The sequence below is a fragment of the Salvelinus sp. IW2-2015 genome, linkage group LG26 (assembly GCF_002910315.2).
Source record: "Salvelinus sp. IW2-2015 linkage group LG26, ASM291031v2, whole genome shotgun sequence".
NCBI lineage: Eukaryota > Metazoa > Chordata > Actinopteri > Salmoniformes > Salmonidae > Salvelinus > Salvelinus sp. IW2-2015.
Window position 1 is genome coordinate 9,720,909 of NC_036866.1, and position 27,994 is coordinate 9,748,902.

The 27,994-nt window shown below is 40.1% G+C and overlaps 2 protein-coding genes across 4 annotated transcripts in view; one reads left to right on the forward strand and one right to left on the reverse strand.

The window, feature by feature from the left end:
- Positions 1-12,965, forward strand: part of LOC111952842 (CREB-regulated transcription coactivator 1) — a 34,428-nt gene extending 21,463 nt beyond the window's left edge. The window contains exons 11-14 of one of the 2 annotated variants that reach the window (XM_023971783.2): positions 5,462-5,548; positions 7,344-7,430; positions 7,564-7,738; positions 8,024-12,965. In XM_023971783.2, coding sequence (XP_023827551.1) covers positions 5,462-5,548; positions 7,344-7,430; positions 7,564-7,738; positions 8,024-8,235 — 561 coding nt within the window. In that variant the 3' untranslated portion in view covers positions 8,236-12,965. The remainder of the gene's footprint in view (positions 1-5,461; positions 5,549-7,343; positions 7,431-7,563; positions 7,739-8,023) is intronic. The other variant, XM_023971784.2, reaches the window with a different exon arrangement.
- Positions 12,966-13,701: 736 nt separating this feature from the next.
- Positions 13,702-27,877, reverse strand: LOC111952917 (thrombospondin-4). 2 transcript variants are annotated; one of them, XM_023971936.2, is made up of 19 exons: positions 27,537-27,877; positions 25,592-25,665; positions 25,426-25,477; positions 24,708-24,853; positions 24,313-24,450; positions 24,121-24,198; positions 22,012-22,164; positions 21,689-21,793; positions 21,458-21,565; positions 21,185-21,344; positions 20,964-21,082; positions 20,802-20,854; positions 20,345-20,538; positions 20,045-20,223; positions 19,871-19,919; positions 19,569-19,765; positions 19,074-19,246; positions 15,013-15,152; positions 13,702-14,193 (listed from the first exon to the last, which is right to left on the reverse strand). In XM_023971936.2, the coding sequence occupies exons 1-19, from the start codon at positions 27,601-27,603 to the stop codon at positions 14,135-14,137; spliced, it is 2,244 nt and encodes a 747-aa protein (XP_023827704.1). In that variant the 5' UTR covers positions 27,604-27,877; the 3' UTR covers positions 13,702-14,134. The 2 variants fall into 2 exon arrangements, with proteins under 2 accessions (XP_023827704.1, XP_023827703.1); XM_023971935.2 differs by lacking the exons at positions 21,689-21,793; positions 22,012-22,164 and adding exons at positions 23,533-23,637; positions 23,841-23,993 and having other exon boundaries at positions 27,537-27,870.
- Between the last annotated feature and the right edge of the window lie 117 nt (positions 27,878-27,994).

A 27,994-nucleotide genomic window follows, 5' to 3' on the forward strand; every position in this document is an offset into this window, starting at 1 on the left:
GTAGTCCTTGTTTCGATGAGACTTACCATGGGCTTTTTGTATGGTACTCTACACGGTGAAACGCTTTTGTTTGTGACATTGGAGGTGGGATTGTTGCTAAGTGTAAGTAGATTAGCCTTTTCCACAAGAGTATGGGAGGGGACATTACCAGTAGTAATTCTCATGATTTTTGAGACCGCTGTTTGTCAGAACAATTGTCTAGATCAGTAGATCCCAAACCTTTTTATAGTCCCGTACCGCTTCAAACATTCAACATACAGCTGCGTACCCCCTCTAGCACCAGGGTCAGCACACTCTCAAATGTTTTTTTGTTGTTGCCATCATTGTATGCCTGCCACACACACTATACAATAGTTTTTGTCACAACCTGGCTCGTGGGAAGTGACAAAGAGCTCTTATAGGACCAGGGCACAAATAATATTATAATAATAAGAATAATTTTGCTCTTTATTTAACCATCTTACATATAAAACCTTTTGTTCATCAAGAATTGTGAATAACAGGCCTCCCGGGTGGCGCAGTGGTCTAGGGCACTGCATCGCAGTGCTAACTGCGCCACCAGAGTCTCTGGGTTCGCGCCCAGGCTCTGTCGCAGCCGGCCGCGACCGGGAGGTCCGTGGGGCGACGCACAATTGGGCTAGCGTCGTCCGGGTTAGGGAGGGTTTGGCCGGTAGGGATATCCTTGTCTCATCGCGCTCCAGCGACTCCTGTGGCGGGCCGGGCGCAGTGCGCGCTAGCCAAGGTAGCCAGGTGCACAGTGTTTCCTCCGACACATTGGTGCGGCTGGCTTCCGGGTTGGAGGCGCGCTGTGTTAAGAAGCAGTGCGGCTTGGTTGGGTTGTGCTTCGGAGGACGCATGGCTTTCGACCTTCGTCTCTCCCGAGCCCGTACGGGAGTTGTAGCGATGAGACAAGATAGTAATTACTAGCGATTGGATACCACAAAAAGGGGGGAGAAAATGGGATAAAAAGAGAGAAAAAAAAAGAAAAGAATTGTGAATAACTTACCACAGGTTAATGAGAAGGGTGTGCTTGAAAGGATGCACATAACTCTGCAATGTTGGGTTGTATTGGAGAGAGTTTCAGTCTTAAATAATTTTCCGCACACAGTCTGTGCCTGTATTTAGTTTTCATGCTAGTAAGGGCCGAGAATCCACACTCACATAGGTACGTGGTTGCAAAGGGCATCAGTGTCTTAACAGCACGATTTGCCAWGGCAGTATACTCTGTGCGTAGCCCAATCCAGGAATCTGCCAGTGGCTTCTGATTTTAAATGACATTTTCACAGAACCGCTTGTTGCAATTTCGATGATCTCTTGTTGACGTGGACTGGAGGCAGGGCATGAAAGGGATAACGAATCCAGTTGTTTGTGTCATCCATTTCGGGAAAGTACCTGCGTAATTGCGCACCCAACTCACTCACTCAGTTGCTTCACTATATCACATTTGACATTGTCCGTAAGTTTGTTCATTTGCCCACAAATCAAACAATGATGGAAAGAACTGTGTGTTGTCCTTGTTAATCCAGACAGAAAAGAGCTCCAACTTCTTAATCCTAGCATCAGTTTTGTCCCGCACATTGAATATAGTCGCGGAGAGTCCTTGTAATCCTAGATTCAGGCGAGGAAAAAACATCACCCAGATAGGCCAGTAGCGTGAGAAACTCGTCATCATGCAAGTGGTCAGACAAGTGAAAATTATGGTTAGTAAATAACTTTACGCTCGTCTCTCAATTTAAAAAGGTGTCAATACTTTGCCCCTTGATAACCCGCTCACTTCTGCATGTTGTAAAAGCGTTACATGGTCACTGCCTATATCATTGCATAATGCAGAAAATACACGAGTTCAGGGGCCTTGCTTTTTCACTGTTGTGTCCAAAACTCTCTTTCAAGCTGTCAGGCATTCCCTTGGCAGCAAGAGCCTCTCGGTGGATGCTGCAGTGTACCCAAGTGGCGTCGGGAGCAACTGCTTGCACACGCGTTACCACTCCACTATGTCTCCCTGTCATGGCTTTAGCGCCATCAGTCCAGATACCAACACATCTTGACCACCAAAGTCCATTTGATGTCACAAAGCGGTCCAGTACTCTAAAAATATCCTCTCCTGGTTTCCAGTGGTTTGCAGAAGAGGATGTCTTCCTTAATTGACCCCCCCCCCCCCCCCCCATAAACGTAACGGACATGTACCAGGAGCTGTGTCAGGCACGCCACGTCTGACTCATCCAGCTGTAAGCCATATAATTCACTGGCTTGTATGCGAAGCAGGAATTGTTTCAAAACATCTCCTGCCATGTCACTGATGCATCGTGAAAGTGTTGTTTGATGAAGGCCTTGTCTGAATATTTTTTTTTTTTTTTTTTTTTTCAGCCATATCCACGGCAGCAGGAAGATTTAAGTCCTCCACAATAGTATGGGGCTTGCCTGTCCTAGCCACTCGGTAGCTCACCATATAAGACACTTCTAGCCCCTTCTTATTAATGGTATGTGTTGCTTTTATCCATGTCTTACTACTCGAACGTAGTCTTAATTCTCCCTCAAACTCCTGTCGCTTATTTTTCAAATTGGCATGTTTTGTTTCTAAAAATCTGCGCAGGAGTGAAGGTTTCATCGAGTTGTGAGTACTTTTGCACATATAACACACTGTGGCTGAGGAAAGACACTACTCCCAATATAAGTGAACCCCAAATCAATGTAGTTCTCCTGATATTTGAGCTTATTTGATGGTCCAACTTCCCTGTCTGTTGTTCGGTGCTTTCCCGGGTAAGGGGGCAGTAGCTCTTCGGCTGCATCAGATTCACAACTGTCAGTGTCCATGCTAGCTGAGCTAACAACAAATGTAGAATTACTGATGCTAGCATTGGATCTGCTCGTGGAAGCAGAACAACTTGATGTCGGCAGGTGTAGTACTACTGGTAGTAACAGTACTACCAGTTACTACTGGTAGTAACAGTACTACCAGTAGAGCTGGTATGTGTCTCTATGGACGCAGGCCCCTTTTTTTTAACCGTTTATCAATTTTCGAGCAAACGGAATGAGCAGCAGCCAGGTTTGGCTACTTACGGACCGTTGGTGGAATTCCCGCCAGAGACTAACGGTTAATGTGATTGGATGTTAATTTTTTGACTAGGCTACCTGTATTTGACTGTGTTATTTCGCTGAACACTAGATGGTTTCATTTTATTTTTGGCAGTGAAACAAGGCTAMYCAGGCGAGGGGGAAGAACCTTACCCAAATGTATAGCCCCGTTGGAAAACATAAATGGACTGTTTGAAAATGTGCATTTTTTTAAATACATGTGAATCACGTTTTTATTTGGCGTACCCCGACGGCATTGTGCGTACCTCAGTTTGGGAATACCTGGTCTAGATTATTGTGGTAAGTTCTCGTTTAATTTAAAATAATAATAAAATTATTTCTGAAAGTAATAAAATTATATTAGCTAGATAGCTTGCTAGCGAGTTATAGCTGCGTACCATAAATTCTGCTTTGTTTAGAGATCAACAGGTAGGGAGGAATTACTTAACACCGTAAGGTCTCATGTCGCATCTGCGGTGAAAGGTGACAGCTAGAGCATTGTTGTCAGACCATGAGACATCCAGAAAATCGGTCTTCGCGCAGAATCGTCTGTAGTGTCCGAACGGTTTGGCCTACAAACTATTATTTSMTGTCTGTGGAAAGGTGAGACTCACAAACATGTACATGTTTTGCCCTTGGATGTCGACAGGCCTCAAGACTCGTCTAAAGGTCCCCCGGGCACTAGTTGAAAAAAATATATGGAGACTGACAAAAAAGAAGGGGTGAAATATATGTAAAACATTTTTTTACAAATGTTCCCTGATTTTTATTTTATTATTATATATWTTTTTTAAATCTCAGATATGGGACAGACACTCAGAAAACAAACTTCCTTTAGAGTTTTTTGGGGGGGACTGTCGGTTGTTCCATGTAGTGAATCTGTTATTCAGTGCGTTTGCATGGGCTAATAGCAGTAAGCCCAAATCATTTATTTTATTACTTTTTTTATACTTCAAGGTGTTTTCATACATTCAAAAATTTCTAGAAATAAGAGTAGGAAAGCGGTCATGCGTTTGGATAATTAATACACTGCAGTAAATAAAAGCTTGTCAATCTTGTCCAGTCTATACAAACCGGTGTGCGCCATAACCAATCATATCTACAGTAGCCCTATATGCAAATAGGCAATTGCCATACGAGCCTCTGCCATTCACTTTGAATGCTAGAAAAATTAGAAAGCAGTCGCAAAAGCCACAATACACCCGAATGGTTTCCTGTAAATACCACGAGACTCGTCTTACTTTTTGGGAACTTTACTTCTCTCCCTCAGTTGCCTACTGTATACACATCACCAACAGCTACAACAACAACCACTTCAACACATGTTAGGGACAGTTTGGTCCAACTCAAGGTGTCATAAAAAAATGCGCTCCCAAAGGTAAAAAATATTTCTCACATCACCATCCCCTTGTACTGTAAAATAAATTACATACCCTACCCCCTCATATACCCTACCTACCCTCCAACATTATATTTACGACCACAAATAACAAACTGTAGCGACCCTGTGGATATCGACTTTGCCAATTCAACCAACATGCTCTTGTGGCACAGGTGATGCCACGCAGGGCTTCGGCCAGAAGATTTAGCGTTCGGCAACCACAGTGGACAAGTTCCTCTCCCTGCCTGTCTCTATTATTTATTTTTATTTATATATATATATATATATCAGCCTACTCATCCAGACTAKGACATTAAATTCTCCCAGCAGCTAGCTAGCTACAAGGCTCTGTTTTTTTAGCTTGCTAAATAAATACATATTAGTTAAGCTAGCCTATTAGCCACGTTATGACTTGATCATTGCCTTTTCTAGTTTGAGATTCCTAGCCTTTTTGTCCAAAATATTGTGTGAGTGCCAACTGAATGGCAGGCAGCAAATAATGTAGCTTGCCAGCTGTGATTTACAACCGAACAGCAATATGTAGTGGACTACCAAGCAATGTATTGGGGCATTAATCTATTCTGCCAACAATGTCAGACTATAAGCAATGGAGTTTTGAATCAAATAGAGCCTATTTTTAAAACCTCTTATGAAGTTGGTGAATTTAATATTTTGGGCTGATAATTGTTTTTTTTCATACAGTATCTGCAAATTAGCTAAAATGGTGTCAGTTGCACTTTAAGATCTGTGCAGTCTCTTTACTCGGGTTTCTTCTGTTGGGTTGAGTTTCTTGCTTGTCGATACCTTCACTGTTTATACCCAGTGAAATTCTAGCTCCAACAAAGTTTGGTTCATTGGTCCCCTTCAAGCAATGGCTGTTTTTTGGAGTGAACTGGTCTGTGATTTAGATGGTGTAAGAGCCCACCTTAGACTCTCCTTGGGCCCTTTGAGTGCTCTCTGTCTAGGATTATGGAACTCTGCACCGGTTAACACTCTTCCTTCCAACAGTACCGCAATCAGACTGGCTCTCCGGCCAATCAGTCTCCAACCTCCCCAGTCTCCAATCAAGGCTTCTCCCCTGGCGGCTCGCCTCAAGTAAGGGCGAAACCACCAAGATACTTTGTTGGGGAGGGTTTTTTGCCCAAAATTGGCTGTAATTGGTCTAGCTGCTGCTCATCCCAGCCTCTCGCTCCCCTCCATGGTGTCAGCAATCCCATCTCTTCTCCTCCAGACCACTGCTCGCTGTCTGCTTATCATATTGACTCAGGCCTTTGAATGTTGTCGCATAGCAGCTTTTTGTGTTTTTGCTTGAACCCAATATACACTGAGTGTACAAAACATTAAGAACACCTTCCTAATATTGAGTTGCACCACCCACCTCTACAAGGTGTCAAGCATTCCACAGGGATGCTGGCCCATGTTGACTCCTATGCTTCCCACGGTTGTCAAGTTGGCTGGATGTCCTTTGGGTGGTGGACCATTCTTGATACACATGGGAAACTGTTGAGCGTGAAAAATCCAGCAATGTTGCAGGTCTTGACACAAACTGGTGCGCCTGGCACCTTCTACCATACCCTGTTCAAAGGCACTTCAATCTTTTGTCTTGCCCATTCTCCCTTTTGAATGGCACACATACACTATCCGTGTCTCAATTGTCTCACGGCTTAAAAATCCTTCTACACTGTTATGAAGTGGATTTAACAAGTGACATCAATAAGGGATCATGGCTTTCACCTGGATGCACCCGGTCAGTCTAATTCATGGAAAGAGCAGGTGTCCTTAATGTTTTGTACACTCAGTGCATGTCCTGTGTGTATGCAGCACCTACATAGAAACTTAATTATGATTATTTTTAGTTAGTCTAACACGTTGATAGCAGCTTTGGTTGTTTCCTGTTTTACGTGGCATTGTTTCCAGCATATTTTACAAAAAAGTGCCAGAGGTTTGAGCTCTTTCTAGTTCTGTTCCTCTGAACGTGTCTGATTCCATGTACTGTAGCTAGCTGTAGTAATGTAATCTTCCACCAACTTATTGTGCTGTTTTTTTAATCTTCTATTGTGTTACTGAATGCCAAAGTTTGGTGTTTTATATTGGTGAACATTGGCATTCAATATGTGCTTAGAAAGTGGATACATCACAAAATATGGTAAATATTACTGGACCAAGTCAGTTTTGAGGGCATGAAACAGCATTGCAGTTGCTAGTAGAGAAACTGCAGAAGCCAATTAACCTCACCCCACAGTAAGCCAAGTTAGCTACTGTAGCTAGCCAAAGTCATTTGCATGTATTTGCTGTCGTTAGTTAGTGCTACAGCATTGTTTTGCTAGCTTACAATATCATCCCTCTAAAAATGACAAGATGGCGATTGTGACGTTTCTATATTCTAAATGAAGGCCTATTGCTCCAGATTTTTATAATGTTAGGGTTCACATCTTACTGATGAAACATTTATGTGGATGTGGCTCTTATGAATCATGCTGTGTCTATGGTAATTTTGGGCCTGAATAGGCATTATGATGTGTTATGAGATGCTGGTGTTTGTGCCATCATGAACAGCCATTTACCTAACGGTAATTGAATGGCTTGTGAATTGCCTCATGCCTTTTGTGATGTTTCATGACTTTAATGTTCCCTTATATATTTTTTATTTATTTTTATTTTTTATTTATTTTACCGTTATTTTACCAGGTAAGTTGACTGAGAACACGTTCTCATTTGCAGCAACGACCTGGGGAATAGTTACAGGGGAGAGGGGGATGAATGAGCCAATTGTAAAATATATCCCTCAGATACCCAAGAAAAGGCTTTACCCATTGACTGTAAGTCTATTAGTTTCCATAACCCTTTTTTTGATGTTGTACTTTAATCAGATGTCAAATGTCTCTTTCAGCACATTCCAGTGGTGGGCAGTATATTTGGGGATTCTTTCTACGACCAGCAGCTAGCATCAAGGCAGACCAACGCTCTCTCCCATCAGGTGACTTAACCCACACTAAACTAGGCCATGAATTTCACAGCCACTACATCCCCACGTATTACAACTTGTGCCTGATCTCTGTGTTCTATTTCCTAACTTGACTTATTACATGTTTGTTTTTTCACTTGCTTAGCTCGAACAGTTCAATATGATTGAGAACCCGATCAGCTCCAATAGCCTGTACAGCCAGTGCTCCACCCTCAACTACACACAAGCAGCTATGATGGGCCTCACAGGGAGCAGCCTGCACCACTCCCAGCCATTGGGCTACGGTAGCCATGGCAACATCCCAAACATCATCCTCACAGGTACCAAGCAGCAGCTGAGTCGATTAGAGAGCCTGTCATGTAATTCAACTTAGTTGGGCACTGTACACACCTATTCAAGTTTTGTTCATCCTGGCTTGATTAGTCAATTGTTTTATGAAATTTGGCCAGTATGAGTAAAACGTGTTTTTTAAGATTAGTTGTATTTAGTTTCTCTTGTTACAGATTCTTTGGGTGAAGACTGTTACTTAAAGTAATACTGTTAATTAACTAGCAGCTGCTTTGATTTAATGAATGTCAAATGTTTCCCTAATTGTTGTGTTTTAGTGACAGGCGAGTCTCCACCCAGCCTCTCTAAGGAGTTAACCAACTCACTGGCCGGCGTCGGAGATGTCAGCTTCGACGCGGACTCTCAGTTCCCATTGGACGAGCTGAAGATCGACCCCCTCACCCTGGACGGACTGCACATGCTCAATGACCCCGACATGGTTCTGGCCGACACTGCCACTGAGGACACGTTTAGGATGGATAGGCTGTAATAGAGAATGCTGTCAGTGGCCAACAACAAAAAATAACCCTAGGAAGAAAGGGAACCAGGCATGGCTATTCAACCTCGCACTCACCCTCAAGTCCTTTAAATGATGAGCCACCAAAACCCATTGTGGAGAAGGACATGCAATGGCTTGTTAGGGTCAGGAATGGAATTGCTGTAATTTCCAATGAGATTGTTGGTTGGTCAGAGCTTTGCTAGCTTGCTGCGTTAACTATCTATAATTACTTACCATATATCCCACAGTGTCACACTTGATAACAGATTGTATATCTCCTTTTGATTTTATTTTTATACAAATCTACATGCATTTTAAAAAGCAAAAAGCCACTAGGAAGGTGAGCTGCACCATACCTATTATCATTCCTTACCAACCATATAAGCTTTATATTTCACACACAGCTTTATTTTTATTGACAACCAAATGTTAATGTTTGCGTTATGCGTATGTTGGATTATGTTCTGTTTAAATGTATGTTTTTATTTATTGAAATATTTATTACTTCAGTTGAATTTTTTTATTGTTGTATTTCAAAATGTGTTTGAGTTCGAAGCCAAAATGTCTCTGCTCTAACTGTATTGTGCAAACTACACTTATGTATCTATTAATTTAAGTTACATATTTATGTATTAAGCTGCTCTGTTAAACTTAAGGAGTACAAATCCTCCCCATGTTTGCTCTTACGGTTGCAAGTTGCTACGACATCTCGCTAGATAGAATCAGATAAGGCCTCTTAAAATATAGGATCTGCAATTGTGTTTTCATCACTTACATGGGCCCACAATCGTTGGGTTTCGTCTTGTGCCAATGCTGTTTTTAAATGTATCTTAATTAATGAAAAACATATACAACAGATGCTTATATTTAGCTGCTCATAAGCTTAAGCAAATGTGACAATGTAAACATATCAAATACAAATACCCAAACTAGATGGCCATAATTCTCCTTTGCATGTATATCCAGATTGAATGCCTCCTGAAAATCTGAAGGATACAAGCTCCTCAGAAACCTGTTGAACTTGTCACTGTGAGATCACCTGATTTTGCCTTACATATTGAGTATTGTACTGTTTTTAAGTGTAACTAATGTGACAGTGTATTTTCTTAACTTCTCCTAACATTTTCTTGTATTTGAGAGGAATTTTAAATCCTAGTCAGTGACAATATTTGTGGTTATGTAGTGTAAAGTTTGACAAATCACTGTACTGTATTTTGTACTGGTACACTTTCTAGATGAGTTATGGGTGTTTTGTAAAAAAGGAAATGTTGATTTCAAATTTGTGATGGAGAGTGCAAATATGGGGAGGCTTTCTTCTCCTTAAAGGGAAACTTACAAACGCAAATACAATTATTTTGCTAGACCAATTGTTATGATAAAAAACAATGTTACTTATAATTAATATTTGGTTCTTCCCTCCAGATTAGGGGCTGGTAGAAAACTATTTGAACCRTTCCATTTTATGCACATAGCAAAATGAGTCCCAAAACACATGTAGAACTTTGCAAAAGTGGTTAAAATGGGCAGAACTTTTTTCTATACGCTAACTTGTAGAGCTGAAATACTTTAACTTTTTATTTTACTCTATCTTCCCCTCTGTTTCATATTCTGACATTTCTGTTTTGAAAACTAATATAGCGAGATGGAAGTGAAGAGCAACTTGGTTAAATTGGATGTTTCCTTCTATGGGCTGAGAATGTGTAAACCATTTAGTGGCAAGTGTCAACCATTTATTTGTTTGGTAAAGAACAATATTATTWTTTTTGTTTTTCTCTTAACCTTTGACATTTTTATACTGTAGCTATGTTTGATCATGTTTCTACTGTACAGTGAATTGTGTGTGTATATACAGAAAATGTAAGTGGTACTTTATTTACCTAAATCCCAATGTGGGAAGAGGCATAGTTCCACAACTATGAAGTTAATAAGTACAAATATATATTTGAGAAAGAATATTTGATTCTTACGCAAATCGGAAATGAGAAATCATACCATTGCATCACTAGAATATGTAGAAATGCATCGTTATACAAAAGACTGTTTGAGCCAAACTGCAATACGCCAGTATGCTTCTTTCTTACAGTGCCATCCAGATTAATTCTCTGCAAATTAGTTTTGTTTGTCTGAACATTTTCCAAAATGTGCATTCTGATATCCTGTACATAGGCTATAGCTGAAACAAAATGACCGCATGACAAAAATGGAAGTGAACCTCAGAAAAAGGCCTTAAAATCAAATGTTTGGTCACACATATTTAGCAGATGTTATTGCGGGTGTAGCGAAATGCTCGTTTTCTATGCAGGTTTGATTTAAATTGCGCTCTACAATGTTGGAAAAACAGAAAAACACCCCATCAAAAATTATGCATGCGTCAGTTCCTAATGATTCACATAAATGGTTACTTTTCAGATGACTGTGTTGCCTCCATTTATGCATAATACTAGCTCATTGCTGAAATAAGAATGTATTTGTATAAGGTCTTGGAATTTCTGTTTCAACAAATGACATAAGCCAAAAGCATTTTTCTTGAATATCTCTTACTACCATCCATTTGTTGTTCAATTGAATTGGCTGTTACTTGCTTTTGAACCTAGTTCTTCACTGTAGCACTTCACTGTGAGTTTTAAATAGTTGTTCCTGTAAGCGAACGTATTATGAATCCCATCTTCATAACACAGACGTTTTTAAAAGTGGTAGTTCACTCCAAAGATTGACGATTTCAGCTCTCAAAGTTGTCTAATGTTGAGATGAAGCCATTTCAAAAAGAGGGTTGATGAGTTAAGGAGCCAACTTCTTTCAAATTCTTAATCAACTTTCCTGAATTTCCTGATCCAGAAAAAGTTTTCTAGCCTAATCAGAAACCATGGCAACAAATCCTCCAACTCTAACCGGCTTCATTGCAGGATAACTCAACTTATATCTTGAACTTGGAAATTCACATCGTCGCATTATCCTCAAATAATCAAATCAAAACGATGGATGTGGATGAAAGCCGAATAGTTGATGTGATTTATAGCATGCATATTGTAATTAGTTTGCAACTTTTTGTCTTCAAATGACCACCCAAATTACTGAGCTACAAGTGTAAACTGAAAGGAAAAGATTATGGAATCAGATGGTGTGCATCTTTTCCATTCCTTTAAGACTGAGGCGCACACTGAATAGCTGAAGCTACAGAACATTAGGCTTGGGCCATGGACTCCTCTTGACATTAGACCACAATATAACATCTTTGGACAAATTTCGATTTTGGAGTGAACTGTCACTTTAATGGCCTGGCAAGAGTAAAAACAAAAACAGTTTCACTCGCTACTTAAATATGGCGCTTACAGTTGCGGTCAAACTTGGCACTGTTCACTATCTTTAAAAAATAAGTTGAAATTGAAAGAACTGTTGAATTTCAAGTGTATTTGTTTAATTTACAACTGCACATGACCAAGAGAGAAAATGAAATTGAGATTTTTAACTTAAGTCAAAAAAATTGGACTGAATTATTCAAATTAATTTGGTTGGAGGCAAGTGATTCTCTTTAACTGTGTAATTTCTCACCTGTGGTAAGTTGCAGGTGCCTACAGGGTAAAAATAGCCATTCAAACCATTTTGAAAAGAGAACATTCTGCTCCATTGCACTCAATTGTAAAGTGCCTATGTATTTGACTGTACTCTGTATTTGCAGTTAAACTTGACTGTCAAGAGAGCTTACTGTCAGTTGCATGACATGACAGATGTTATAAGTAGTCCCTATTGCTGATGCGGGTTTATTGAAAATGATTCAGCACTATCATGTTGACTTCAGCAGTATGTGTATGAACTATGGCTAGCTAGCTAACATAAATTGAGGCATGTTTTGAAATAAATTCTAAACAGATATCAGTTACTGTGACTGCATAGAGTAAGACATATTCTATGTAAGGTTTAACAAACATGTTTATTGTATGTGTTCTTATTCTGTTGCCTTCTCACTTTAGTTATGGTCACCTGCCTTGTGAATGTGAACAGTGACTGTTTTAGCCCAAATTTGAAGAAAGCGTATATTCTTTTTTGTAAAGCCGGTAATTTTAAATGCGACTTAGAAGCATATTCCTTATTTTGGGATGCAAAACCAGAAAGGGCTTATTCCAATGCAGCTTGTTTTCCCATCATGTTAAAAAAAGAAATGGCACTCAATGTATACTTACTTGTCGATCAATGTACCATACTGCTCTGCATATGCATGGGAAGTGGAAATCTAAAAAGGTGATGTGGACTCCTGTTGACAGTCGTTATTGAAATAAACTGACTGAAGTGAGAATGTTATCTTGATTCTCACTTAGTACCTGTCACCACAAATTCCCTCAACTAATAAGGTAAACATTGAGCAATTGCAAAGGAACTTAATCTCAAGTGAATGAATAATTATGTTTTGTTACCCATACTTTAAATGCATTAGTATGAATCCATATAATTGCTTCCTCTAGAACAGTTGATGTTGCAAAACCTAAAATTACACTTTTGGCAAGTATTTCCAGTTAGTAATGTAAAGAAAATCTCTTCTTGGTCAGCTTTAAGTGGGTATCACATATTTAACCATTGTCCTGTAAATCATATTCTGAGATGTAGTATTTCTTTGTTGCTATGTGAAACTACGTATGTGGCCCATTTGTAAGATGAAACTTGAATGTGGGTGGCATCTTTTTCCTGTACATAGTCTCAATATCAAATAAAACTCATTTTCACTAAGGTTTACTAAATGTGTGACATTTGAACTATCTATATATCATATTGTCCTTGTTCTGTTATTTATATTTTGTAATCTGTATTTCTGTATGTGTTTTTTTTTAAAGAATTGGAATAACTGCATGTTCGTGATTTCAGTTCCAAACTTTTTATCAGCATTCAAAGCAGTTGCTCAAGGCTTCACAGTTTCAGTCTAGATCTAGTAGGAGGACTTTCCATCAGTTTCGGTCTAGTTAGTAGGAGGACTTTTCATCACAGTTTCAGTCTAGTTAGTAGTAGGACTTTTCATCACAGTTTCGGGCTAGTTAGTTGTAGGACTTCTCATAACAGTTTCGGTTCAGTTAGTGGTAGGAGGACTTTCCATCACAGTTTCTGTTTATTTAGTAGTTGGCTTTTTCATCATAATTTCAGTCTAGTTAGTAGTAGGACTTTYCATCACAGTTTCRGTCTAGTTAGTAGTAGGACTTCTCATCACAGTTTCGGTCTAGTTAGTAGGAGGACTTTTCATCACAGTTTCGGTCTAGTTAGTAGTAGGACTTTTCATCACAGTTTTGGTCTAGTTAGTAGTAGGACTTTTCATCACAGTTTTGGTCTAGTTAGTAGTAGGAGGACTTTTCTTCACTGTTTTGACTTAAAAGTAAGTCTTACAGTATATATTCAGCATATGCTAAAGCAAAATAAAGATGTGTAGTTCAACATTTATTTCTAGGGCACTCAACAGTAATAATTAATCACATGTAATCTAATGCATATCAAATGTTTTTATTTTTATAGGGTCCCCTCACAATGTAACAAACATTTACTGGCAACACCCTGATTATAAAAAAACAAACATATTTTCACATTTCTATATTGGTGACAGAGTAGTAGTAGACAGAAAAGTCCCCCGAGAACTGGAATTATTGGGGAGCAAATGTCAGACAGGAAAATCCTCTGTCTTTGCTGGTGGTGATCAATATGTCAGCCGCCATTTTGCTGAGTGATATCTCACTGGGTACGTCTGAAATGGCACCCTATTCCCTATATAGTCTTTAGTCAAAAGTAGTACACTATATAGGAGATATGGTGCCATTTAAGATGCAACACTGTACTGTTCATCTGGGAGACATGTGTTCCGGAATGTTGAGGTTGTAGATGCATTGTCTTCTCACTCTTCATTTGGGCAGATGCCCTGTTAGAACTGCAGCTGGACCTGTTGGGCTTGGTATGTATCGAAGTCCTCAGGGATTGTATCTAAAGGGAGAGGGCGAGATAAGTCAATATGGAATCCGTGCATGGCAATAGGCCTACCTACTGTAAATTAGTTATACTGTAAGTTAGTTGGTGTCTGTAGTACGTCCAAATGTCTTTACAATACCAAACAACCAACAGACCAATATAATTAAAGGGGCAATCTGCAGTTGCTGCATCCATTTTTTTCATAAATTAAGGATATGTACCCATTGATTCTTAAAGAATATAACATAACTTAAGCTTAGTTCAACTATCGTACTGCATCAGAACCCAAATTATAAGCCTGTTTTACTCTGTTTATAAACAAAGTAAATGTAAACATACTATATAGCCTCAAACCATGTTTGAAACTATAATGTTGATATCATGGATATCAGTCCTTGCATCCATAACGGTGTATATGAATTTGGAGTGGTTATATTCTTCTAGCCCCATCCCTCAGCTGTTTACCGAAAAAGGGGTGGGGAAAACACTTAATTGTTTCAACTGCTGATTGCCTCAAATGTGTTTCTCTCTGAAACCTCAAACTAGTCTTGTGTACCTAGAGGTCATTTAGATGGAGTCTATATAAATGCGGCCACGGTATCACTTCAWGCTAATGTGAAGGCATAGAAGCAGGTACAAAACATAGGTCAATGCAGTTCCTCTTTAGCCAGAGACCAGTTTCATCTATTTCATAATACAGGAATTATATTATCGTGATTCTGCAAGGCAATCATTTCGTAATTGATTCCCTAAGGTCCTCATTCTCCTCTACTTCCTGCTTGTTAAAAGAGTATTCTAAAGGGGCGGGGGGTTCGGCATTAGTGTGCTGCTCACCATTGCAGCGGTAGCGTAGGTTAGCCCAGATGATGTTCTCCTGAGAGAAGCAAAAGACGCCCAGTCTGCCTCCTCTCATGGTGGTGTCTATGATGATGCCTGTGTCTGCCACTAGCTGAGGACCCTCATAGAAACGCACCCTGAACATGACACACACAAACACATAGGGAGACCAGTAAGGAACACAAAAATATGACAAAGGCTGCATCTTCCCAATAATTGTGCAAAGATCAGAATTAGGCTGCCTGTGTAAATGCAGCCAAAGAATGACCATCTCGAACCAGAATAGTTACAGCACCAGTCAAAAGTTTAGACACACCTCATTCAAGGGTTTTTCATTATTTTTACTATTTTCTACATTGTAGAAAAATAGTGAAGACATCAAAACTATGAAATAACACATATGGAATCATGTAGTAACCAAAAAAGTGTTAAACAAATCAAAATATATTTAATATTCTTCAAAGTAGCCACCATTTGCCTTGATGACAGCTTTGCACACTCTTGGCATTCTCTCAACCAGCTTCATGAATTAGTCACCTGGAATGCATTTCAATTAACAGATGTGCCTTGTTAAAAGGCAATTTGTGGAATTTCTTTCCTTAATTTTTTTATTTCTCCAGGTAAGTTGACTGAGAACACATTCTCATTTACAGCAACAACCTGGGGAATAGTTACAGAGGAGAGATGAATGAGCCAAATGTAAATTGGGGATTATTAGGTGACTGTGATGGTCAGATAGAGAATTTAGCCAGGACACCAGGGTTAACACCCCTACTCTTACGATAAGTGACATGGGATCTTTAATGACCTCAGAGAGTCAAGACACCCGTTTCACGTCCCATCCAAAATGCGGCACCCTACACAGAGCAGCATCCCCAATCACTGCCCTGGGGAATTGGGATGTTTTTTAGACCAGATGAAAGAGTGCCTCCTACTGGCCCTCCAACACCACTTCCAGCAGCATCTTGTCTCCCATCCAGGGACTGACCAGTACCAACCCTGCTTAGCTTCAGAAGCAAGCCAGCAGTGGTATGCAGGGTGGTATGCTGCTGGCAAATGTGTTTGAGCCAATCAGTTGTGACAAGGTAGGGGTGGTATACAGAAGATAGCCCTATTTGGTAAAAGACCAAGTCCATATTATGGCAAGAACAGCGCAAATAAGCAAAGAGAAACAACAGTCCCTCATTATTTTAAGACATTTAAGACATATTTTAAGTAGGTCAATGCGGAAAAGTTCAAGAACTTTGAACATTTCTTCAAGTGCAGTCGCAAAAACTATCAAGTGCTGTGATGAAACTGGCTCTCATGAGGACCTCCACAGGAAAGGAAGACCCAGAGTTACCACTGTTGCAGTGGATAAGTTCATTAGAGTTAACTGCACCTCAGATTGCAGCCCAAATAAATGCTTCACAGAGTTACAGACACATCTCAACATCAACTATTCAGAGGAGACTGTATGAATCAGGCATTTATGGTCGAATTGCTGCAAAGAAACCACTACTAAAGGACACCAATAATAAGAAGAGACTTACTTGGGCCAAGAAAAACACGAGCAATGGACATTAGACCGGTGGAAATCTGTCCTTTGGTCTGATGAGTCCAAATTTTTAGATTTTTAGGTCAAACCGTTGTGTCTTTGTGAGACGCAGAGTAGATGAACGGATGATCTCCGCATGTGTGGTTCCCACCGTGAAGCATGGAGGAGGTGTGATGGTGTGTGGGTGCTTTGCTGGTGACACTGTCAGTGATTTATTTAGAATTCAAGGCACACTTAACCAGCATGGCTACCACAGCAGTCTGCAGCGATACGCCATCACATCTGGTCTGCACTTAGCGGGACTATTATTTGCTTTTCAACAGGACAATGACCCAGCACACCTCCAAGCAGTGTAAGGGCAATTTGACCAAGAAGGAGAGTGATGGAGTGCTGAATCAGATGACCTGGCCTCCACAATCACCCAACCTCAACCCAATTGAGATGGTTTGGGATGAGTTGGACTGCAGAGTGAAGGAAAAGCAGCCAAAAAGTGCTCAGCATATGTGGGAACTCCTTCAAGACTGTTGGAAAAGAATTCCTCATGAAGCTGGTTGAGAGAATGCCAAGAGTGTGCAAAGCTGTCATCAAGGCAAAGGGTGGCTACTCTGAAGAATTTCAAATATAAAATAGATTTTGATTTGTTTAACACTTTTTTGGTTACTACATTTTTAAAATGTATTATTTGACCTAATTTATACAGGTTTTTCTCATTGAGATGACATCTCTTTTCCAAGAGAGACCTGGTCCAATAGCAGCAGGGGGAACAATGTTTCAGACAAAACAACTTACATACACTAACACAACATTAAACAAAACTATAAACACAGATACAGTACAACAATTACATATTACGTTAGAGACAATTACACTCTTCTATGATATGTACATCGAACAAGTGTTTAAACTTCACCAACGAAACTAGATCATCACATTTTAAAATGTTCTGGAGAGAATTCCAGGACCACGGAGCTAAGTAACTAAAACTATTTCTACCATGACCTGTTCTAATTTTTGGTACTGTTAGAAGCAAATGAGAATGGGACTGTAATTGATATTTATTTACCGACCTGACTAAAAAAGAAAAGAACAATCATTTTTGTAAATTCCTTAGTAAACCAAGGGTTCTCTTTGCCCTTAGTCCTGCATTTTTTAAAAGGGGCCTATTGCATACATCCTGGAATGCGTTGTGGAAGTAAGAAAAGGCTAGTTCAACATCAGGTATTAATTCCATTCTATTCCATTCAATGCTAAATACATCATGTAAAAAACTTTGAATATCAAACCGCTTCCAGTTTCTTTTCGTAATRACACGTGGAGATTTCTTAGGAATTTTACCATCTCTCACACAGGCAATAGCACAGTGATCACTTATGTCATTTGCAAAAATACCAGAAGCATTAAAACGATGAGGAGTATTGGTTAAGATCAAATCAATCAAAGAGGATTTCAGAGGACATTTTATATTCAACCTAGTTACACTGTTGACAGTCTGAGTGAGATTATAGGTATTGCATAGAATTTTGAGTTGATCAGAGCTAGATGTTAGCCAGTCCTGATTCAGATCACCCATCAGGACAAACTCAGAATTGACATTCTGTGATAACAATTCGAAAATACAATCCAGAGAGCCAGCAGTAGTAGATGGAGGTCTATAACAACAAGATACAACCATATTTAAAGATACACCAAGGTTTAGGTTGAAAGACAGATATTCAAATTGCTGAGGTTTAGTAACAGAAGTCAGAAAACCACAGAGAACTTGTCTTTTACGTATACAGCAACACCACCACCCTTAGATTTACCATCTGTACAAAAAACATTGTAACCATTTATGCCAATATTTTTGTCTGTAATAGATTTTTTAAGCCAGGTTTCAGAAAGCATAAATACATCATGGTCGGCAGTTTTTATCCATATAACCACAAAATCAAGCTTCGGCAGAAGACTTCTTACATGTATATGCAAAAACTTCAGGCCACTCTGACTACTTAATTCGGCAGGGGTAAGAATGTCAGGACCTGGGTTAGACAATTTCCAGACAATAGAAGCAGCAAGATAATGGCAAGTCTAGATCGAGGGTTACAACATTTGGATTTACAAACAGCACTTGAACGAGAATCCATAGTCACCAGAGATTCCATATGTGTTATATGATTCCATATGTGTAATTTCATAGTTACAATACAATGTAGAAAATAGTAAAAATAAAGAAAAATCCTTGAATGAGTATGTGTGTCCAAACTTTTGACTGGTACTGTATGTTAGAACTGAAAGATGTTGTGGTAAAGAATACCATATGGATAATATGATGATAAGAGAAAACATGCATGAAAATAATTTCATGTTGTTCAACTTCAACAGCATGTGGTCTTATAAACTGTTGTCAGTTCAATCAGTTGTACACGTAATGCCACAAATTAAAATTGAGTGTATTATCAAAGGACAATGTCATGTCATAAATGTCAAACTGCGCCAAAGGCCATAAAACACCTATGACTTGTGTCTGATAGCAGCCTACTACCTGATGTATCCATCTTGGGGCCTGTGTTGCAAGAACCAGCGGTAGGAGGTCTTGTCCTTCCAGCCCACGTTGCGGGCGTCTTTCCACAGCAGCTTCACCTGGTCACTGGTGTCTCCGGTGTGCCACAGGGAGTTACGTAGATTTTCCCCTGGTCCCGTGTTGGACTTTACAGCCTAGTTGTCAACACAATTGCATAGGCACCAATGTTACATAACTGTGGATCTCTCCAATGTATCAATCTGGGCAGGTGTTTTAATACTTCAGCTCAACTGGAAAATGTATCTATTCTCCATTGAGCTGGTTTTTAGTCTAGGAGTAGACTTAATCTTGGTCTAAGAAACTGGCCCTATGAGTATTCCCTACCAAGGGCGAGTTGTGTGTAGGTCAGACTATTGACCGAGTTGTGGTATGTTTGCATGAATTTGTATATGAACGTGACTTTTACTACGACTGGATAAGTCATATATAGTATGTGCGTATAGGATTTCGTTTTACCTTCAGTTGTATCCCTGGTTCTGCCACAGCTCGGAACGGATTGGCCTGCCAATAGATCTGCTCAACTTGTTTCCACATCACTACGTAGAAGGAGGAAGAGTCCTGGTAGCCAAAGATGAAGCCTGCATAGTCGTCGTCTGTTACCGTATTCACATGGAACGTCCCTTCGAAGTCAACGCCGTTGAAAGCCGTGTAACCTTGAGGGAATGGCGTGAGTTTGGGTCAAGGTGTGTTTCAGAAGGTACATAAATTGGTTTATTGAATGAATCCAACGTGAGACACAGTGTAATTGTTATTCTTACCAACAGCCAGTCCAGGGTCGCTGTTCATAGTTTGGACGATCTCTCTTCCCTGTGGAAAGAGAATCAGAGAAAACGATGGAACTTAAGCAGTTAACATGTCTCCTGGCACTGATTTGTATACACTGTAACACCCTTTGACTTAGATTAGATTAGATTTAATGCATGCATCAATACCTGATCGAGCACCACCCAATTAGGGTCTATCTGTGCGTCTCCCTCCGGGTCCAGCACCACTGTCTGGTAGGCCCTGAAGTCTGTGAGAGTGACCTCAGCGTTCTCCGGGCACACATCGATGCTGTCGATGATGGTGTCGTTGTCAAAGTCGTTCTCGCACAGGTTCCCAACCCCATCACCTGTAACAAGAAGATCGAAGCAAATTGTGACTTTGAAGACACAGGATAACATTAATGTCAAAATGACACGGATATATTGGAGAACTGTTTTGAAACTGGGCTGAAAAACGGCTAGACTCACCGTCAGAGTCCTCCTGCAGAGGGTTGGGAATGAGGCGACAGTTGTCCGGTCCCGGGGGCAGAAGGTCAGGAATACCATCATTGTCATCGTCGTTGTCACACTCGTCCCCCAGGCCATCCTTGTCCGTGTCCAGCTGGGCGCTGTTGATGACCGCAGGGCAGTTGTCCTGAGAGTCCTGGTGACCGTCACCATCACTGAGAATAGTAGAGAAAAACACAAGGAGACCAAGACAGAGAGATGGCTGGGGTAGGATTCAGCATTGGAGACCATTTTACATTTCTCACTGTTGTGGGTTTCTGAAAGTGTAAGTATTGATCCAAAGTCATTACATAACATATAAAATAATATTTGGAAGGTCATTTTTAATAATGGAGTACCAATAGATTGGAACGACACGCACAGGCCTACAATGGTTAAAGGCAGGGAGGTGGCAAGAAAGCTAGTAACACTACTATACCTGTCCTTATTGGTGTCACAAGGGTCTCCGATCAAGTCGTTGTCCATATCCAACTGTGGAAACATAAATATCATTCAAACAAACCAAAGTTTGTTGTGCTGTTACGTACAACATGTTGAAATGACTAGAATGTGTACAAGTACAGCCAATAATAAACCAGACCTGGTCAGGGTTGCGAACGTAAGGGCAACTGTCACAGGCATCTCCGACTTTGTCCCCATCTCGATCCTTCTGGTCAGCATTGGGAACCCTTTTGCAGTTGTCCAGGTTATTGGGGATTCCTGTAGTAGGGAAGATTATCTTTGTCATATGTCAATTGACATGTATTACAGCAATAGCAGAATTAGTCTTGTCACGGTCAAATACTGTCCATGCATACTGACCGTCGCCATCAATGTCTTCGTCACATTCGTCACCCAGTCTATCAATATCAGTGTCTTTCTGGTCGTTGTTTTTGATCATACGGCAGTTGTCACAGGCGTCTCCAAAGTCATCTTCGTCCACATTTCTTTGGTTGACATTTGGCACCAGCACACAGTTGTCCTACCAAAGAGGCATTAGAGCCTGTCTTTACACTAAGATACCAAATCAGTGTAAAGACCTGCCGTAAACATGACACAGCAAAACATCAGTTGCTGGAGAAAGAGATCAGTAACCTGTGTATTTAGGATTCCATCGCCATCTGCATCCTCATCACAGGCATCTCCTTTGCCATCCTTGTCTGCATCCTCTTGGCCAGAGTTGGGTACTGTTAGACAGTTATCCTAAAAGTATGTATATAAAGCATATGACAATGACTTAGTTTTTCCACTTTATTTTCCATTTGCGTTCAAAATAGTATAGTCGTGGACTTCCACAGCCTTTTCAAGGACATTCAAGTGTATTACCTTGGCACAGTTCCTCTCGGTGCATTCCAGTTTCTCATCAGGGAAGCCATCAATGTCAATATCAGAGGTGCAGAAGTAACCATTGCCAGCCCATCCCACCCCACACTGTGAATCAGGATAAAGTCAAAGTTATGGACTGTACTGTATTATATATGGAATGTCAATTCGCATTCAAATTCCATTTCAGCTCCAGCAGCTGAATCAATAACGAGCCATCTGTATCCAAAAGAATGCTATAGACAACATGTATATAAGGAGCAGTATACATTTAGGCTGTATTAAAATTCATATTGATCCATTGCAACAGAATTGTATCGCATTACCTGACACTCTATTTTCCCATCTCGTTGGACAATGCACTCTCCGCTGGCATGGCAGGGGTTGGGCTGGCCATTACCACACGCTCTCTCAGGCTTACAGCCCTTGCGTTGATCCCCCACATAGCCTGCCTTACAGGGGCCACACTTAAACGAGCCCTGACAACAACACGCACAACCACCACAGCAGACACTTAGTTTCCCCTCCCCTCAAAACCTCAGAGAGGAAAGACCTCTGGATTTCCTAATGAGATCTATATTTGAGTGGCATCGACTTTTAATGATACTTACAGGTGTGTTCAGACAGTTGGAATTTTCCATACAACCTCCATTCTTGGGTCCTTCGCACTCATTGATGTCCTTACAGACCTGGGTAGGATTCAAATACAAAAGAAAGCCCTGATGCATAAATCTTCCATCTTCAAGCAAAACCTTGCATGTTGCCAGCGAGTCGTTCCATGTAATTTCAGCAAGCCATGATACACACTATCTCAGATTGTTCTGAAATTCTTTCTGTAGTTAAAAACAGATAAGATTGGTATTCCTGAAACATTATTTTGTTGAATTGTAATTTTATCTCTGAAATGTTACTAATTGAGTGCATCCAAATGGGCCATTTTAATTTATAAGATTCTGTGTCCAATAATGTCTAATAAATATAGTTCCCAACATCTGATTTGGACCAAACTTTTTCCTAACAGTAAGTTAGACATTAGGAATCCCAAACAATGGTCAAAGTATCAGTTCTCTGTTTGACAAGTAGTATTAAACTGCGCATTGCTTCTCCATACTATGTCATGTATTTCCTGTGAATCTGGTTATGTTTTTTCCCCCTGTTCAGAGAAATTAGTAATTGAAGTCACTTGCATTATTTATCATAGAGTAATGGGAAAGTATCAGGTTTTACTACTGCACTGAACAAAAATATAAACGTGACATGTAAGGTGTGCGTCCCATGTTTCATGAGCTGAAATAAAAGATCCCAGAAATGTTCCATACGCACAAATAGGTTCTTTCTCTCAAATGTTGTGCACAAATTTAATTACATCCCTGTTAGTGAGCATTTATCCTTTGCCAAGATAATCCATCCACCTGACAGGTGTTGCATATCAAGAAGCTGATTAAACAGCATGATCATTACACAGGTGCACCTTGTGCTGGGGACAATAAAAGGCNAAGGGTATATAACAAAGTATTGAGATAAACTTTTGTTATTGACCAAATACTTATTTTCCACCATAATTTGCAAATAAATTCATTAAAAATCCTACAATGTGATTTTCTGGATTTTTTTTCTCATTTTGTCTGTCATAGTTGAAGTGTACCTATGATGAAAATTACAGGCCTCTCTCATCTTTTTAAGTGGGAGAACTTGCACAATTGGTGGCTGACTAAATACTTTTTTGCCCCACTGTATATAAAACACATGACTGTGACTTAATTTTTCTGCTTTAGATTTTTCTTTCTGTTTGAAATAGTATAGTCACAGATTTCCTTTGTCTTTTCAAGGTGATAATAGTGTATTACCTTGGCACAGTTCCTCTCGGCGCATTCCTGTTTCTCATCAGGGAAGCCATCAATGTCAATATCAGATCCGCAGAAGTAGCCATTGCCAGCCCATCCCACCCCACACTGTGAATCAGGATAAAGACAGAGTTATGGACTGTACTGTATATGAAATGTCGATTAACATTAAATTCCATTTCAGCAGAATCAATAGAGAACAATCTTCATCCAACAGAACGCTATAGACAACATGTATTAAAGGCACAGTATACATTTAGGCTGTATTCATATTCACATTGATCCATTGCAACATAATTGTATCCCATTACCTGACACTCTATTTTCCCATCTCGTTGGACAATACACTCTCCGCTGGCATGGCAGGGGTTGGGCTGGCCATTACCACACGCTCTCTCAGGCTTACAGCCCTTGCGCTGATCCCCAACATAGCCTGCCTTACAGAGGCCACACCTAAACGAGCCCTAACAACAACAAACACCGCCACCACATTGTAAACTTAGTTCCTCAAGACCTCAGAGGAAAGACCTCTGGATTTTCTAATAATATGCAGTATTTGAGTGGCATTGATTGGTTATTATTGATACTTACAGGTGTGTTTACACAATTGGAATTTTCCACACAACCTCCATTCTTGGGTCCTTCGCACTCATTGATGTCCTTGCAGACCTGGGTAGAATTCAAATACAAAAAAGAAAGCCATAATGCATATATCATCAAACAAAACCTTACATGTTGCCAATGCCAAGCTCATAAGCTTTTTGCTTGAGCCAAAATGTCTACCTGTTTGTTTTTAGTGGCGTAGGAGAGGCTTACTCCCTGCACCTGAGGGCCGGTGTAGCCAGTTGGACAGGGGCCACAGCGGAAGCCTGGGGACGTGTTTATGCAGCGCACACCCATGTGGCAAGGCTTCACCACACACTACACAGGAGCAGAGGAGAGAGAGTGTATTAATATGTTCGAAATGTGACTCTTCAATAGATATTAGAATTTGCCATTGAGATATAATGAAAACAGACACTTTAACAGTTGATTTAAAACCAACGTATACAATAACTTGTGTAATACACAATAACACATACTATGAGTACATGATCGTGTTTCAATTTAGGCCCGCTACAGAATACTAGGTGACATTTTTTTTTGGGGGGGGGGGGGTGTTTACGCAAGTGTCCTACCTCGTCCACATCCATGCAGCGGGTACTGTTGCCCACCATGCCCTCAGGGCAGGGGCCACACTTGATGCCCCCAGCTGTTTCAATGCACTTTACCCCCGGGTGGCAGGGGTTAGGGTCACAGGAGGGGCGAGGGGGACCTTGCATACCTAGGGGGAAGAGGGTGATAAGTCAACCATCAGCCAAGTAGACCACCTGAATTAATGTTCTGAATTGTAGCGCTCTCCTGTACAATGTCTCCATCTACTGGAGGTAATGAAACATAATTGGCTCATTCATCCCCCTTCTCTCCCCTGTAACTATTCCCCAGGTAGTTGCTGTAAATGAGAGTTTGTTCTGTCAACTTACCTGGTAAAATAAGTGCAAAATAAATACAATTAAAAAACATGGCATTTTCTAGTTGTTTACATTTTCCATTAAATATGAATATGTTGATTTATGTACTGTATATATTCAAAAGTACATGAGAGCCAATGATATGATAAATGTACCATATTTACAKACAATTGAGATAGCAATCATGCTGTTGATATATTGGTGTAATGTACTATGTGGAATGTATACATAATTATATATTAAATATGTACTTATTCATGTATGTACTGTATTCAAAATACAGTAACTGTTTTATGTGCCTGAAAGAGCTCGAGCATGCTACACCACAGTATTTACTGCCATCCAACTGGCATATCTATTTCTGCTGGCTGGCTTGGCTACTCACCACAGGCTTCACACTCCATCACTGTGTTCTTCAGGAACACAATCTCTTGGATCTGCATGGAGGTACAAAGACACTATTAGTTCACATTATTAAACTGTATGGGACTGTGTACTGAACCTGACATCCTCACAGAGAGTTGCCCTGTACGTCCAAACAGCGGCTTTACCTGTTGCTTCAGCAGTTCTTTGATCTCAGCCAGAGCTTGATTTGTTCCCTTGATCTGATTGATGATTTCTCCATCTGAAAATGAAATATTTCATAATACTGTATTAGCGACACATTAGCAATGGACAGATCATACTTCTTATTCCAGTATACTACGTTTCAACCAAAGTCAAAGAACGAGTCAGTTGACACGAAGAATAGACATTTTAGGTGAATGGGGTGTTATCATCATAGGATGCTAAGATCAACTCAAACTAATGTCAACCCCACCAAAGTCCTCCTCATGTTGCAACAGAATGTTAGTCACATCACAAAGCTCATGCTCATACACTCTTAAAAAAGAAAAGTGCTATCTAGAACCTAAAAGGGTTCTTTGGCTGTTCCCATAAGAGAACCCTATGAATAATACTTTTTTGGTTTAATGTAGAACCCTTTTGGGTTCCATGTAGAATCCTTTTTACAGATTGTTCTACATGGAACCCAGAAGGGTTCTACCTGGAACGAAAATAGGTTCTACCTTGAAACAAAAAGGGTTATCCTATGGGGACAGCTGAAGAAACTTTTTAGAACCCTTTTTTTCTACCTCATTCCTCTTCTTGTGACATTGTTTTGGAAGCACATCTGTGTTGGACTCAAGTCATCAGTGAGCAATGAGTTGGGGATGAACTATGCAGATGTCCTTCTATAAAACAACATAATCCACTTCCCCATTCATCATCTTTACTACCTGAGTGGGCTCTCTGCCTCTGCGCTACTATCCCCCTGCCACAAGAGCTGGCATTCCAAGACTATCCGTTGGCCTGAATCACATGCATACTCAAACACAGAGACTTACATGTCGTGGGGTTTGTGCCAAATGCTTTTTCATACTGCTGCAAAACCAATTTGTCTCAAATATGGATCGATAAGGAATTGATTGAATTTTTCACACTAATTTCAATGTGAAAGATTTCGAATAGGAGCKTGGAAAGAACAGAGCAGATACTATACTGGAGTCTGATTTGGTTTCACAGTTGTTGGCAAGAATCATGGCAAGGTCACTCACTTTAAGGCTTAATTACGGACTCCTGTGGATGTTAGATTTACAGGACATGAGGTCTGGGCCTTACCCAGGAAGAGGTGTCCCAGATGAATAGGATGCTGGGATAACCTGGTATGTGGGGACTGTCATGCTGCTCCAATAGAAACCTACTAGATATATTATTTGACCTAGGAAAAGTCCTTAGGGATCTGTATTGTGTCAACATCTCTTGAGCATGGAGGAGAGGAAGTGTGGTCTTCACATTAGGAGCTGAAATGTTTTCTGAATGAATTCCTAGCAAACAGGCTCCAGAAATAGTGGTGTGAACACTACCAATGACACTACCAGTGTGATTTGACAAGTTGCTCAATAGCATAAGCTGCTGAATGAATCAGCCCATTGGCCATGAAGATGATAAGACTTAGCAAATCAGTTTTGTAAATGAATGCTGAATTAATTAATTGTGTTCTATTTCAGGAATATGCTTAATAAAAACAGTGACATTCAATTGGGATGATTATCATATAAACGTAGCATTTTAGATGAATAGGATTTTACGTGCCATTGACAAGACATTTATTTTACATTATTTTACATGTATCACAGGCTGCCAAAACAATTTGATCTCTAAACACCTTATAATAACTTCCAAGAATAAGCATTAATAAACTATGTATATACTATTAATAATAACTCATGTATACAAATAATTATTTGTAAACATTTATAAACATGTATAAGCATTTATAAGCAATACAATTCATAAGCATTTATACCATTTATAATAATTAATTTATTAAATGCCTTATTCATGACACTGTTATTATAAAGTGTTACCAGACTTTCAAATCTCTCCAACATTTTTTACTTACAAGTATATATGAAGTTCTTCTCACTAAAGATACTAAAGTGATTATAGACATACCTCTCTGACCAGCTACTAGCTCACTGCTCACAATGAGAGAAATCACCAACACCAGGATCCACAGCATGTTCTTATTTGCCCTTAGACGTCTCTACGGCAACTGACAAGTAAAGGTATGTGAAGTCTGGAGCCACTGTGTGAAGTCTGGTGTGGTTCGACCAGGTCATTTATCCAAATTCTGCCCCGTCTTCAAGTAGGACCAGGGAAGGCTCCTGCAGCAGGGTTTGGAGAGTCTGAGAGAGAGTGGGATCCGTCTCCTCTCCTGCCTGTCTTTTTATACATCTCTCCTAGAGTGACATCACCTCCGCCCAGGAGGTCCTCTGGAACCCTTCACTTTGGAATGTCCACGTAACACAGAAGAAGCCCATCACTGGCCCAAAATCATGGTGCTTTCGGACAGTAGAGTCCTCTCAACTTTGATTATTGTCAATGATGATACACATAAAATGGTTATACTA

Bases quoted from the DNA above. Each gene is read 5' to 3' on its own strand.
- LOC111952917 (XM_023971936.2), bottom strand. From the start codon at position 27,603: ATGCTGTGGATCCTGGTGTTGGTGATTTCTCTCATTGTGAGCAGTGAG. The intron at 20,539-20,801 runs GTATAGTAGTGT...TACTATTCTCAG, and splicing joins TGTGACACCAATAAGGACAG to TGATGGTGACGGTCACCAGG. The intron at 19,766-19,870 runs GTAAGAATAACA...CATTCCCTCAAG, and splicing joins CGACCCTGGACTGGCTGTTG to GTTACACGGCTTTCAACGGC.